Source organism: Trichomonas vaginalis, chromosome I (genome assembly GCF_026262505.1).
Source record: "Trichomonas vaginalis G3 chromosome I, whole genome shotgun sequence".
Lineage (NCBI taxonomy): Eukaryota > Parabasalia > Trichomonadida > Trichomonadidae > Trichomonas > Trichomonas vaginalis.
This window is the reverse complement of record NC_067203.1, coordinates 14,403,335-14,417,301: the sequence shown is the minus strand read 5'-3', so window position 1 is coordinate 14,417,301 and position 13,967 is coordinate 14,403,335. Positions and strand designations below refer to the sequence as shown.

Genomic DNA, 13,967 nt, shown 5'->3' with positions numbered 1-13,967 from the left:
AAAAGTATCCAAAACATAAAACAAAATTTTAATAGAAAAAAAGAAAAAGAAATAAAATAATTAGATAGAATCAAAACCCTCAAGAGGTGTTTCGATTTCCGAAAACGTGCGTCGATGGCAGCAGGAGCAGCTGCAATCACATGGATTATCCTGGCAAAACCAGTATCTTCCAACAATTGATGTCCTTGTAACTACAGGGAAGAGCTCTGATGAACCTAAAAACATAAATATCAGCGAAGGAATGCCAATTAAGAAACTGGCAAGAACATATGATGCTTTGTAAATGAAATCAAACTTTCCCATTAATCCACTTAATCCAAATGAGATTGCGAACATCATGGGAAGCATTGACCAGTAAAGATAGAAAAATCCTTCATTATGTGTGACTTGTTTGTTTTTCTCTAAGCATTCAAGCTCTATAACAGCATCATTTTTAATTTCCATATCTGCAAGTGTTGTATCTTCAAATAAAATATTATTATATTTTAATAATAAAACGTAATTCTCCATTTCTTGAGGGAATATGTTTCTTATTTCCTTGATAATTTCTGTTGTAGTTTTGCTTAATGGTTGATTTACGAATAATCTTTGTCCGACAATAAATAATCCGTCTTTCTCCGAACTTGGAATAGAATATGAAACAATAAAGCGTACTGATTGTGGTAATGTATTGTGTGGATTTAGATTTGGTGTTTCTATTATCATATTACTTAGATCTTGATTCATTTTATATAAATGATTATCAAATTTCGATGAAATATTAATATAATGATCTTGATGTAGTAATTAGATATAATTTCAATTAAAAAGTTGGGAAACCCTTATAAATAATGAAATTTGATAATGATCTCTAAAAAAGCTGAAGAATATAATAATAAAGAAATACAAACAATTTTATATAAAAATAATCAGCTAATAACAAAAGAAATAGAGCAAATAGAATCTTTGAGAACTTTATCGGAGGAGATAACTTTATCTATTATAGCTACATAAGTCATCCAGCGCTGGCAAACTTTTTTTGGCAAAAAGTTACTTAGTATGTCAGTTTTGAAAAATAATTCTCTCATTAAAAGGAAAATTCTAAGTACTGATGATCTATCAACAAGGAATATTGCTATCTGGTATAACGACACCTTCAATTCGAATTCTGTATCTTTAAAATCTACAATTTCATCAATGTTCATGAAAATGTAAGACAAATTCGCAACAACATCTCCAAGAAGCATGCCTGGAAAGGTTGGCAATAGATGGAGTAAATTAGTATAAGACTTGTAATCAACAAAATCTCCGATATCTTGCCAAGTTTGGTCCATTATTGCAATAACGTTAGCATGAAATAACTCTACGATACTTGGCGGTATCGATGGAATAACTCCTTCGCAAATAACAAGTATCGAACAAAAAATTGTGAGAGAATTGAAATCTTCTGGGGAACCGAAGCAAAATGACTCCATAAGTCTGGGTATGTCGCCAACAGAAACCTTGGGAAACATCTTTTTGACTGTTTCTTTGAAATAAATTCCGGAAATAATATCAAATAAATGTTTCACGTGGCATTGAAAGGATTTTATATGCTCGGCTTCGTATCGAACTGTTATGTAATCATCTAATAGTAAAATTTCTTCGGTTTTTTCTATTTCAAATAAATCTACTCTTGATCTTGGAATTGGACGCTTAGAATTCTGGAAAAACGTAATAGTAAATGGTTTGAACCTATAGCAACCAAGGTTCTTGGCCGAACTCTCAATTGTACTCCACATCGGAATATTTTTCTTTGCCATCGCAGTAACTGAAACTAATATCTGTAAATCGACTGGACTAAATACAACATTCTCTGATGTACCTCCACATCTCTTCCAAATTGATGGAGCTTCGTAACTTGTAATAATTTTATTAAAAAACAGTTTTCGTAGTATGTCGCCGCATTCTTTGGACTCAATGTACTGAGAAACTTTGGTTGTTGAGACTAATCCCATTGGAGAACCACTTTGCCAAATATTAAATGTTAATGAAAGAAAATTTTGCAGAATTGATAGCATTTTTTTCGGATTTTTGCCATTGTATGATGATAATACGAAGTAAACGTGGGATGGAAGATTTGGTAAAGCAGTTGTAACTGAATGAATAAATCGATTTCGAATAAATGATTCATCATGAGTTTCTGATATAGGGCGTGCGAAAATACATGAACAAAATGTGTTAATGAACGAATATGATGAAAATAATATTGATAAAACGAACTTTTCTATGAGTTTTTGGTCTTCTCCAGATTGTATTAGATTAATCATGAATACCGCTGCTGATTCGCAAAGCTCTTGCGTGGAAAAAAATCCGAATAAAGCTGGAAACGTAGAAAACGCTAAAAAATTAAGTGAACCGACACTCTTTGTCTTATTCATCGAATTTATTAGAAGTAATGGATCTGCGTACATGGCTTTTAAGAAGCCTGAAAGTACCTGTGATGTTAAAGTATCGATAGGTGAAGCTGTCCCTTTACTTGCGTAAAAAACGTCATCTAACATATCATTGTGAGATATTGCTGTGGAAGATTCTTTTGGAAATAAAATGAAATAAAGTAAAATATAGTAAGATCTAATAAATAATAAAGTTCTTGTTTGATCTTCCACGCTCTTTTTTCGCAATTCATCAATAACTTTATCAAAACCGCCTTTAATTGTAAGATTTTTAAACAAATCAGGTTGGTCGGCGTTAAAGGATGAATCTGCCGAAAACATAAATAATAAATTGACAGGATAAATTATTGACAAAGAGATGCTTAAAAAAAAAAAAAAAAAAAAAAAAAAAAGGTAGTGGGGCTTCCAGGCACTTCGTGCCCTCTAGAGGTCAGGTATGAGGGGCTTCCAGGGGCTGCGCCCCTTCTAGCCCTGAAGATGTTTAGTATAACTTTGTCCGGACAAGTAAGGGTCTATCGTCGCTACAGGAAAAGTTACAGGCGTTCCAAGGAAGTATACTTTGAGAAGCCTTCTTCTGGGTCGAAAACATTATATAATGTTTCGCTTTTCACAAATTATATATGTTTTCATGTTTTGTCATGACTTCTTCGTATATGTTTTGTCATGACTTCTTCGTATATGTTTTTGTCATGATTTCATCGTAAATGTTTTGTCAAGACTTCTTCGTAAATGTTTTGAAGAACTGAAGGTGTCACCAGGTCCCTCGGTCCCTCGGTCCCTCGGTCAACTAACATCTTTTTGAAAATGGTGACAACATGACATTTTGACAACAGTCCGCTTTTTAACTTCACTTAAAATGCCACGTAAGCTACGTAAGAATATACGTAAGAGGAAGAGAGCATTGAAACATCCAATAGTAAAACTGACACCACAACAACAGTTGCAACAACAAATGCTGAATGACCCCACTATGTTGCAACAAATGTCAAGCAACCCTATGCTTTTAAACCGAGTTCTTGGTGCACAGAGTGGAGGTTTAAGAGCGGCACTTTTAGCGAAAATGGCAGGCTATGGTGGAGCTGCAGACGGAACAGCCTATAACCCTCAAAGTCAAATGAATTTGAGTTCACTCAAAAATCAAATATCAGATGTCAAAAAGTCAAACATAGACATACAGAAGCAAATAAGTGAAAACGAAAAGAAACTAGAATATGACAGACACACAAAGAAACTCAATGAGTTAAACGTAGAGAAAAAGAAGAAAGAAGAACAACTGAAAGAACTAAGTACAGAGGAATATGCGAAAAAAGTGTCAGAAAAAGCAGCAGAAGTAGCAAAAATGGAACAAGATGTTGTAAATTTGAAAAACCATACTACTCAATATAAAGTACTGAAAGATGAAGAGATAAAACAAAAAGCCCTGAAGACATATATGGATAGCGATGAGTATAAAAAAGAAGTTGAAGCAAATGTAAAGGCAGAAAAACTTTTACAGTTGCAAAACCAAACCGTACAGTATGAAAACTTAGCACAAGAAAGTAAAAATAACGACGCAGCCATGCAAAAGGCAATGAAAAGCGCAGAATATATAAAAGCTAACAATGACTGGTTAGATGCCCAAGCCAACGCTAAAGCAGCCCAGCTTATAGGGTCATAAGGACAAAAATACAAGCGGATGAAGACAGTTCAAATGAAGCTTTAACAAATGCTGACTTTAAGAACGCCTTCGAAGCTCTTCATAGTAAGGTGAAACAAGTGAACGACTTCTCATCTGGAAAGAAACTGAAGTCTGAAGGTTTCGACAAAGAGTTAAAAGAAGTAGCACAAAATATAACGAAAATAACAGATGCAGCAACGAGACAGGCAGTTCAAAGTGCCTATGACGCCGTTAGAGCAACTGTTGTGGAAAGTCAAGAAAAAGAGTTACAACAGACCAAAACAGACCTAGTAAATGCTTTCTTAAAAACGAAAAGTCAGGTAGGACATTATGCTGCAGATGGAACATATGTGCCAGCTGGTGGAACTTATATACCAGCTGGTGGAACTTATATACTAGCTAGTGGAACTTATATACCACCAAACCCTCCAAGAGAAGCACCTGCACCAGGACTACCTAAAACATTTACATCGTCACATGGACACAGACACAGGCATGCACCACAACAACAACCAACACAACAACCAACAGTTCAAAACCCTGCACCAAAACCAACAGTTCAAAACCCTGCACCAAAACCAACAGTTCAAAACACTGCACCACAACAACAACCAGCACAACAACCACCTCCACAACCAGCACCACAACCAACAGTTCAAAACACTGCACCACAACAACCACAAACAGAGCAAGGACATAAAAGAAGTAGAGAACAAGGAAACCAAGATTTCTTAAAAATGCTTAAAGAAGACTATGGTTACCCAGATACTCTTGACTTTAGTGACAGATATAAAGAAGCTATTAGAAAGTTCAAGGAAGGAAATACTGACCCGAACCTATTTAGCTTTATGGCTCAGCACCAAACGGGATATAATTTCAAACCTGGAAAATACAAGCTCGCTAAGGGATATGATTTAATAGCATATCATCCAAATGACATGACTGAATTTACTCCGAGATATTTGGTGTCAGAGCTAAATGACAATTCAACTCTCTTCATGAAACGCGTAAAAAATAAAGACGGAACGAAAGAAGAAAGGTTTATGAGTCCGGATGACTTAGATAGGGAACTTGTTAAAAACGGTCTCGGAATATATGAAATGCCAGCAGATGAGGTACAAGAAACTCCACAGGAAGAACTAGTTCAGATACAACCAGACATGGAAAAATAGTTCAGCAACAACAGCTAGAAGAGCCTGAAGGAAACGAACAAGTCCCTCCTTTGGAAAACTAAATTCACAGAACTAGATGAAGATTTGGAACAGCCGAAAATCTTGACCCTCAACAAGAGTATGAGGTGAATATGGAATCTTTCCAAGAGTCTAAGAAAAATTCGGCTGACATGGTAGAAGAATATCGAAAAATGTTTGCCGACATACAAAAGACTCCAACATCAGATGAAAATATTCAGCATAGAATGGAAGAACTGAAAGAAAATGTACACAAATACAACAACCCTTTTTACTTACGAGCATATAACGTTCAATCTTTGGATGAACTCGGTGAAAATAAAAGGTTAAATTTCAACAAAACATATAGAAATGAAAATTGTTTAAAGTTCATTCAGAACCTAGCCAATATGGAAACAAACCTACTTTTGTTTCTGCAGACTATGGAACTACAATGAGATGGGGTCATAAAGCTAACCCGGATAGGTGGTTCATAAACTTACAACCACAATTCCAAGATGTTGTAGACGCAATGGAAATGAATGGTGAACCAGATTTAGCTGGTATTTTCAGCGCGGCTTTAATGCCATTGAAAGATATGAAAGATGCAGATATTTTGAACCAGTATGAAATGAACATGGCTGATGGAAATATAACACTGACGTTCTAAAACATTTATCTCAAAGAACTACACAGAACCATAGAGATGGTATATTTGGTGAAGAGTTTAGAAAGAGAGTTAGGGAGAGAGAAGGAAGAGAACCTATTGTACATGACCTTGCAAACGAAAGTTTACAAAATGTCATAAAAACTTACTTTGCAGACAATGAACCGAGAAGGGATGAATATTTAAGAAAACTCAAATGGACAGTACCAAATGAAATGTTAGTATTGAAAACATGTTCCTTGACAAAATAAAACCAACTACAGAAATAAATGACCCAAGACTGAAACATTGGGTAAAAGCTTTCCCATTCACAAAAGATATAATTGGTAACATGGAAAGAAAACCAGAATGGCTACAAAAAATATATTGGAAACGAGCTTATTCCATATGGACAAGCTCTGTTTGAAGAGCTTGAACCGGAAACTCAGGAAAGAGTCATGCAAACAATACGCGAAGACTCAAATACAAAACTATGACAAAATCTTTCTAGGATATAGGTTACCTGAGATGGGCGACCAGAGCCCAAAGGCAAAAAGGACATGGAAATTTACAAACATACTAGGTGAACATGAGGCAAAGATGCAACAACTTGAAGCAGAGGGCAAGTTACCAAAAGCGACACCAAAGAAGAAGAGAAGAGTAGAACAAAGTGAAAGTAGTGAAGAAGTAACTTCATCTAGTGAAAGTAGTGGCAATGAAGGAAAAAGAAGAGTTAAAAACTCAGCCAGGAAGAAAGTAAAGCTTGGTCCACGTGGGTTCTATTATGACAAATAAATCCAACTATTCTATATTTTTACCCATATGAAATGTACGCCGCTCAGAATATAACGCCAACAGTTTTGGATGCCATGAATGGAAATGTTTCCGAATGGTATAACGAATGCGACAATGCCATTAGAAGGTCAGAAATAGTTCCTGGAACTTACGAATATACAACTGCTGTTTCTTATGGAAATGTAGGTGAGTTTGGAGAAGGTTCTTCAACAACAGTAGATATTGCTTGCGACAGGTTTCATATAATTCTATTGACAACTCATTCTTATACGTGGAACAAGACATTGAAATAAAACCTTCTGCCAAGTTGTCTGACAAGAAAGGTTGCAATGGAATTTTCTATGTCGGATACCAATATGCTCCAGAAGTTTTCATGGGATATAAGATATATTCTAACTCTGACTTAGTTCAAACAGTAACATGGGCAAACTATGAATGGTTCGCTTTAAGAAACTCAGTACAACCACAAGCTAGAGAACAAACAGACCAGTATGCAACTATTGAGAAAATAAGAAGACTTGACCCTAACGTTCCAGGAGTTTATGTTAACCTTTCTGGTTCAGATGGAAATGCTGTCACTAAAGTAAAACTGAAACTTAGAGTTCCTTTGTCATCTTTCCTCATCTTCAGGTTTTTAAGATACTTGCCAAACTGGGCAGGAAAAATTTCTATTGAACTTACTCCAAGCAAAAATAACTTAGTCATTGCACCAACGCAAGACCCATTCACTCTTACAGACGTAAAGGGAGCAAATCAAACGTCATTCGCCGAATTTTGCAAAGACAAAGTTGACTTAGACTTTGGTTTCTCAAACCTCAACACTGAAGTAAAGTATTATTTCAATGCTGCTGGAATGCTTGGACCCAGTTAGGTTTACATGCGAAAAATTTGAATGCAAGAGAATAGAAAGCAGACTTGCAGTCTATATGTTGGACCCAGATATTTCAAATGCTTTAGCTGCCAAATATATTGCAGTTCCACTTATGTTCCCTATACACCAAATATCTGTCAAAGACTTTGCAGGTGAAGTTGGAAACCAAAATCCAGGAACCGCAGGTGCAAGAACAGATATTGCTTTAACAACTGCAATGAAACACGCAGATACTATGTTTGTACTGTTCAGACGAACTATAAATGACTATTCTTGTTTCTACAACCCCGGTATTAAATATCATATAAACATAGATGGCAAATATTATCCAAGAGAAGAATATTCTACAGTTGAGGATATGAGGTCATACAACTTGACATTAGATGCTATGAACTTTAACAACAACTTCACAACAACCATTAACCCTGAAATGCAAAGTTCTATTATGCCATATGTGAAAGTATGGACCCATACAGGAAGTCAAAAAACTCAATATACAAATGGAGACCGTTCAAACTTTTGGCTTGGCATTCCATTTGCTGACTCAGAAGACTTTATGGGTGGTATTTCAACTGTTGGTACTGTACAAATACAATATACTGGTGACAGAGACGGTCCATATGAACTGAGAGCAAAGAAGTTTACAAAACCAATAGCACTTTTCACGGAAGATGCTCTTTTGAAGATTCGTTCGATGAAACCTGCTGGGGCTCCTCAGATTGGCATAACGACAGCTTCCATCGAGCAGATTTTGGCAGCAGGTCAGTAAGTTGTTCTTGAACTGACTTCTCTCCGTCAAATATTGACAGTACGCCAGTTTTGACATAAAATTGTATTATAAACTTTCCTTTAGAAATATCTGTAAGTTTTGTTGTTATATTTTTGTCTGCTTCAAGAACTTTCACCATTTCAGTTATACCAACTTTCTTTGCTTTATGAAAATATTTTGGTTCAGCAAAGACTGCTATTCTATAACATTTACCATTGTTTGTATAAAGAACTATTCTGTCAATGTATTTGTATTGTTTGTGTGTGTAAACTTTGTTCTGCTTCAATTCGAAGAGATATCCGAATACGTCCATCTTTTATTCTAAGTAAAATGTCATTTCCGAAAAATAGAAGCGTAAGTGTTTCAAAAGGTTTAATGGCGGTGGCAGATGTGAAGTTAAATTCACCAACTCAAACAAACAGTCAAAGTGTTGTTGTCAATGTCAAAGAAAGAGATGTTGAAATGGGGAAACCATACGAGGACGAAGATGGTATAAACAATTGTTCCTGTAAAAGAACAACCAACATACCCTGAAGTTAGCAGAGACTTAAGTTCTGTTGCAGATATTCGAAACGACTACCAACAACTGAAAGACAAACTTCAAACTCAGGAGAAGATTTGTCAAGCTTTAGGTATAATGTTAAACTTGGTCGAACACAACCCTGTAAAAGTGAACTCATATGTCATTGCACCTCATGAAGTTTTGAAAGAACTATTGAAACTTTTGACAGAGGCAGACGATATAAACATCAAAGAAATAGAACCCGACGTTAGTTGCTGTGGTGTTTCATATAATGTCATTGACAAGATATACGTTATGAAAGGAGGTGAAACGTTGAACTTAAAATATAGTTTCCCAGACGTTATAAAATATTTGACGACCACAACATTTCATTAAAATTTATTTGCTAAGTAAAATGGCAGAAGACACAATGGTTTATACTATTACGACTAAAAACCCTGAGTCATATAATTCTATAACAACAAACTTACAAAGTCCTCAAGGACGATATTGTAAACTAACTTTAAACACAATGACGACTAAAGCTTGTTTTGCTCTTTTGACACCAGAAGATTTTATTGTTGTGAATGGTAAAAAATACTCCTTTGAAGATACTTACTCAGATATACCACCAACAGGTTTTGTTGACTTATTTAATACTTTAAGGACGAGTGTAACATGTGCTGCAACTAGAGCAGGTTTCATTATGTTTGGATGTCCGACTGAGTTTACTATAAACAATATGAGCTATAATACAAAACTTATATCTGGTTTTTACTACCAACAGTTTCCTATAACAGGAAAAGGTGTCATACAAGGAATGTCTGTTCCATTGACTTTAAGTACACCTATTTTATATATTGTTTCAAACTTAGGTTCAAAGTGCTATTCGAATGTCGACAGAAACTACTATGACCAAAAGATACTTATGCGTATAAACAACACTTTCTCTGCTGGTTTGCCTATTGTTCATTCGAATGCAGAGTTTTCAGCTTTAGTAAACTCAAACACTTTAGCAAACATAAACTTAACCTTAGTTGACGCAAACTTTGTTCCTGTAAAACTTTTATGTCCTATGTATTTGTCAATGACGGCAGAAAGTTTCGAATTGGAAGATGCAACTGGTGAAAGTATTGTATTACAAGAACAACTTCAACAACAAATAGCTCAAGAACAACAAATGCAACAAATAGCTCAAGAACAAAGTCAAGAATAAAAAAAATATTTTTTTTATTTTTATATAAAATGTACAGAAATAGATGTTTCAGATTTTTATGACTTCCAAACATTCAGAAATATGTGTCCATTTAGAGACTATAACAAAGCAGTCGAGAATTTGAAACGTTTAGTCATTTATGTTGACTCTGCCCCAGAATGTTATGTTATGAAAGAATGGGATGTTGTCTTTAACAAACCAAGAGCAACAATAGTTTCAGAACAAGAATGTAGACAAAAACTTAAGAAAATAAAAGTCGTACAAGTTGGCATGAAGATGTTAGATGCTTGGGATATCTTATTGTCAAAACTTGAAGATTTTTCAGTTCGTGGTATAAAGTTTTATACACCTTCTCCAAACTTCTATTCTATCTTCACTGGATATAAATACGAACAAGTAGAATGGAAAGAAAATATTATAGAAGCTTGGTTAGACCATGTCAAAGAAATTATATGCAATGGAAACGAAAAGGTTTATGAGTATATCTTATGTTGGTTTGCAAACATCTTACAACATCCAAGTGCTAAAAATGAAACTGCTCTCATTATAATTGGAAAACAAGGAACAGGTAAGAACACATTCTTTACAGATATTTTGTGCAAACTGTTAGAAGGTTATTCGAACCCTAATATGACAAACTTAGAAAACATCTGTGGCAAGTTTAACTCCTCAATAGAGAATATGAAACTTATAGTTTGCAATGAACTTCAAAGTATAGATACAACAAAAGTTTTGAACTCAGATGCTTTGAAGAGTCTTATAACAGACAAAGTTGGAGTTGTTGAAAGAAAGTATAAAGACCAAAGAGTTTGTGAAAATGTTGCAAACTTCATTATGGTTTCAAACAATGTTGTTCCGATGAAGTTAGAAAGTTCTGACAGAAGATATGTAGTTGTCAGAACGTCAGATTCTCATATGCAAGATACAGAATATTTTGACGACTTAGCAGAAACTTTGACATCTGACTTTTACAACCACTTGTTCTCATACTTTATGACATTAGATATTTCTAAGTTCAATCCAAGACAAATTCCACATACCGAAGAGAGACAAACATTGTTAGAAGCAAACAAGAGTGTATATGAACTGTTCATAGATGAAACTGATTTTGAGTGTTTAGATGAAAGGTCATTGTACGATTCGTATAAACAATATTGTCAAGAATATGGTTATATGGCAGCTTCTAAACGTACATTCTTGGCAAATGTCAAAAGTCTTTTAGACGTACAGAATGGTGTATATACAAATAAAAATTTTTATGAGTAAATTTTAAAAAAAAATATTTTTTTTATCCGATAGAAAAGATGACAAAATTCATCTCAGTAAACAAGTACATGTCAGGACTTAAAGAAGAACTAGACCCATTCACATATTTGAATGTTTACTTCTACCATTTTGAAAAGTCTTCATTCAGCAAAGTTTGGAACATCGAACCAGTTAAGTTTGCTATTGTGACTAAAAATGGTGCGAAATTTGAAGACTTAGACATAGAAGGTTTGTTAGCAGTCAAAGAAAATTTTGACAGAAGGTTCTCAAACCTTAAAGAAGGCAAAGCATACAAACTTGTTATACCTTATGAACCAAAGAAAGCAGACGACTATGAATATTATGAGTCTAAAGTTGTAGAAGTTCAAGGTAAATTGGGTAAAAAGATTTTAGAGTCTAAGCCAGTGTTTACTCCTAAAGAGGAAGAGAACATTGACATTGACCCAGAAATGTTCTAAAAATAAAATTTTATTTTTACATGTCAAATTTCTTTTTCTCTGGAACTGGTTCAGGTTCTTTCTTCTCTTCTACTTTCTTCTCTTCTTCTACTTTCTTCTTCTTTTCTCTCTTCTTCTTTTCTGGTGGAGTTATGTCAAATTTCTCCGAACCATATTTATGTAAAAGTTCTTTGTCCTTTAATAGCTCATCTATTCTGTTTTCTATTTCATCTTCAAGAACAGCGCATGTGTCTTCTTTGCATTCTAAGAAGTTTTGTTGGACTTCATCTCTCCAAGAGGCGTCATCTCTGTCAACAAGTCTGTCATTGACAAATTTTAAGACTGCTCTGCTTAATGTTTTATGGTTCTTGTCATATTCCCAGAAACAGAACTTTAGAACAAATTCACCTTTCTTGTTTACACTATGTAAGATTTTATGGTCGACAGATGTTTTGCTGTCGAAAAGCTTGTCTCGAATATAGATAGCGAAATCGCTAGACATTTTCTAAAAGATAAAAATTTTAATTTTTCTAAAAATATGTTAGAAAAAAAGTTTGCTGACATTGACAAGAAATTTGAGAATGTTTTAAACAAGAACAAGAGGAAGTTAGAAAATGCTCAGATAAAACCTATACATGACAAGTTCTTATTTGCTCAGAATGGTATAACAGGTCTAATTGCACCACCTGGGTCGGGTAAGACTTTCACTTATCTTAAAATGGCTGCACAACAACAAGAACTAGATGAGAAGAACCCATTCTATGAGTTAGTTGTTATTTGTAGTACTTCTGGTCAATTTGACCAAACCGTCAATTCGTTCAAAGATATTATAAAGAAGTCTAAGTTAGTATGTATAAAGGATACTGAGTTGTTAGATTGGATAAAGAAGTACCAAAGAAGAGTTTTGAAGTATAATGCTATAAATGAGTATATAAATTCTAAGTTTAAAGACCCAAATGAGGAAATGCAGAGAATATTAGAGAAGAAACACTTCAGAAACAAACAGAAAGAGATAGAATACATTTCGAAGAAATTGCAATCTTACGATTGGAAGACATACCCTCATAGGTGTCTTCTTATCTTAGATGACTTTGCTTCTCATCCTTTGCTTAAGAATAGAGAACAAGATATGTGTCGAATTCTTAAGAAGCTCAGACACTTTAACATCTCAGTCGTAATATGTGTACAGACAGCAAAGAGTTTAAGTAAGGATGTAAAGAGAATACTTACTGACATTGTACTTTTCCCCGGATTGTCCGAAGACGATTTCATGGAACTTATGAAAGAGTCCATGGCAGGTAAGTTTGACAGACATGAACTATGGGAGAAGTACAAAGTCATACAAGACCCTCATACTTCTTTCAGAATTCATATCTACGCGAACAAAGTTCAAATTGTAAAAAGTCAATAAAAATAAAGAGTTCATTTACTCTGCTTGTTTGAAGTTGTCAAAATACTCTGTTATTTTTTCCTTTAACAATGGCAAATCTTCTTTGAAGCAGAAGACACAATGGGTTTATACTATTACGACTAAACCCTGAGTCATATATTTCTATAACAACCAAACTTACAAAGTCCTCAAGGACGATATTGTAAACTAACTTTAAACACAATGACGACTAAAGCTTGTTTTGCTCTTTTGACACCAGAGATTTTATTGTTGTGAATGGTAAAAAATACTCCTTTGAAGATACTTACTCAGAATATACCACCAACAGGTTTTGTTGACTTATTTAATACTTTAAGGACGAGTGTAACATGTGCTGCAACTAGAGCAGGTTTCATTATGTTTGGATGTCCGACTGATTTACTATAAACAATATGAGCTATAATACAAAACTTATAATCTGTGTTTTTACTACCAACAGTTTCCTATAACAGGAAAAGGTGTCATACAAGGATGTCTGTTCCATTGACTTTAAGTACACCTATTATATATTGTTTCAAACTTAGGTTCAAAGTGCTATTCGAATTCGACAGAAACTACTATGACCAAAAGATACTTATGCGTATAACAACACTTTCTCTGCTGGTTGCCTATTGTTCATTCGAATGCAGAGTTTTCAGCTTTAGTAAACTCAAACACTTTAGCAAACATAAACTTAACCTTAGTTGACGCAAACTTTGTTCCTGTAAAACTTTTATGTCCTATGTATTTGTCAATGACGGCAGAAAGTTTCGAATTGGAGATGCAACTGGTGAAGTATTGTATTACAAGAACAACT

The 13,967-nt window shown here is 34.5% G+C and overlaps 6 protein-coding genes and 3 pseudogenes across 9 annotated transcripts, besides 1 other annotated feature; 7 read left to right on the top strand and 2 right to left on the bottom strand.

Moving 5' to 3' along the window:
- Nucleotides 1-30: 30 nt before the first annotated feature.
- TVAGG3_0985890 (uncharacterized protein) lies at nt 31-736 on the bottom strand (the record flags this gene model as incomplete). The annotated part of the gene is made up of 1 exon (XM_001582604.1): nt 61-726. One exon carries the CDS (start codon nt 724-726, stop codon nt 61-63), a length of 666 nt encoding a protein of 221 aa, XP_001582654.1.
- Nucleotides 737-906: 170 nt separating this feature from the next.
- On the bottom strand, nt 907-2,735 carry TVAGG3_0985880 (late blight resistance protein-like protein; the record flags this gene model as incomplete). Its single annotated transcript, XM_001582605.1, has 1 exon — nt 909-2,735. One exon carries the CDS (start codon nt 2,733-2,735, stop codon nt 909-911), a length of 1,827 nt encoding a protein of 608 aa, XP_001582655.1.
- A 535-nt stretch (nt 2,736-3,270) lies between these two features.
- On the top strand, nt 3,271-4,595 carry TVAGG3_0985870 (annotated as a pseudogene). Its single transcript has one exon. A coding segment is annotated over exon 1 (1,325 nt).
- Nucleotides 4,596-5,637: 1,042 nt separating this feature from the next.
- Nucleotides 5,638-13,967: part of a mobile genetic element that runs on past the window's edge.
- On the top strand, nt 6,714-7,494 carry TVAGG3_0985860 (annotated as a pseudogene). The gene has a single exon. A coding segment is annotated over exon 1 (781 nt).
- TVAGG3_0985850 (protein of unknown function, DUF4106 family) lies at nt 7,608-8,321 on the top strand (the record flags this gene model as incomplete). The annotated part of the gene is made up of 1 exon (XM_051254037.1): nt 7,608-8,321. The coding sequence occupies one exon, from the start codon at nt 7,608-7,610 to the stop codon at nt 8,319-8,321; it is 714 nt and encodes a 237-aa protein (XP_051079611.1).
- Nucleotides 8,697-9,021, top strand: TVAGG3_0985840 (annotated as a pseudogene). The gene has a single exon. A coding segment is annotated over exon 1 (325 nt).
- On the top strand, nt 9,356-10,039 carry TVAGG3_0985830 (uncharacterized protein; the record flags this gene model as incomplete). Its single annotated transcript, XM_051254036.1, has 1 exon — nt 9,356-10,039. One exon carries the CDS (start codon nt 9,356-9,358, stop codon nt 10,037-10,039), a length of 684 nt encoding a protein of 227 aa, XP_051079610.1.
- On the top strand, nt 10,670-11,305 carry TVAGG3_0985820 (uncharacterized protein; the record flags this gene model as incomplete). The annotated part of the gene is made up of 1 exon (XM_051254035.1): nt 10,670-11,305. The coding sequence occupies one exon, from the start codon at nt 10,670-10,672 to the stop codon at nt 11,303-11,305; it is 636 nt and encodes a 211-aa protein (XP_051079609.1).
- TVAGG3_0985810 (protein of unknown function, DUF4108 family) lies at nt 11,344-11,763 on the top strand (the record flags this gene model as incomplete). Its single annotated transcript, XM_051254034.1, has 1 exon — nt 11,344-11,763. One exon carries the CDS (start codon nt 11,344-11,346, stop codon nt 11,761-11,763), a length of 420 nt encoding a protein of 139 aa, XP_051079608.1.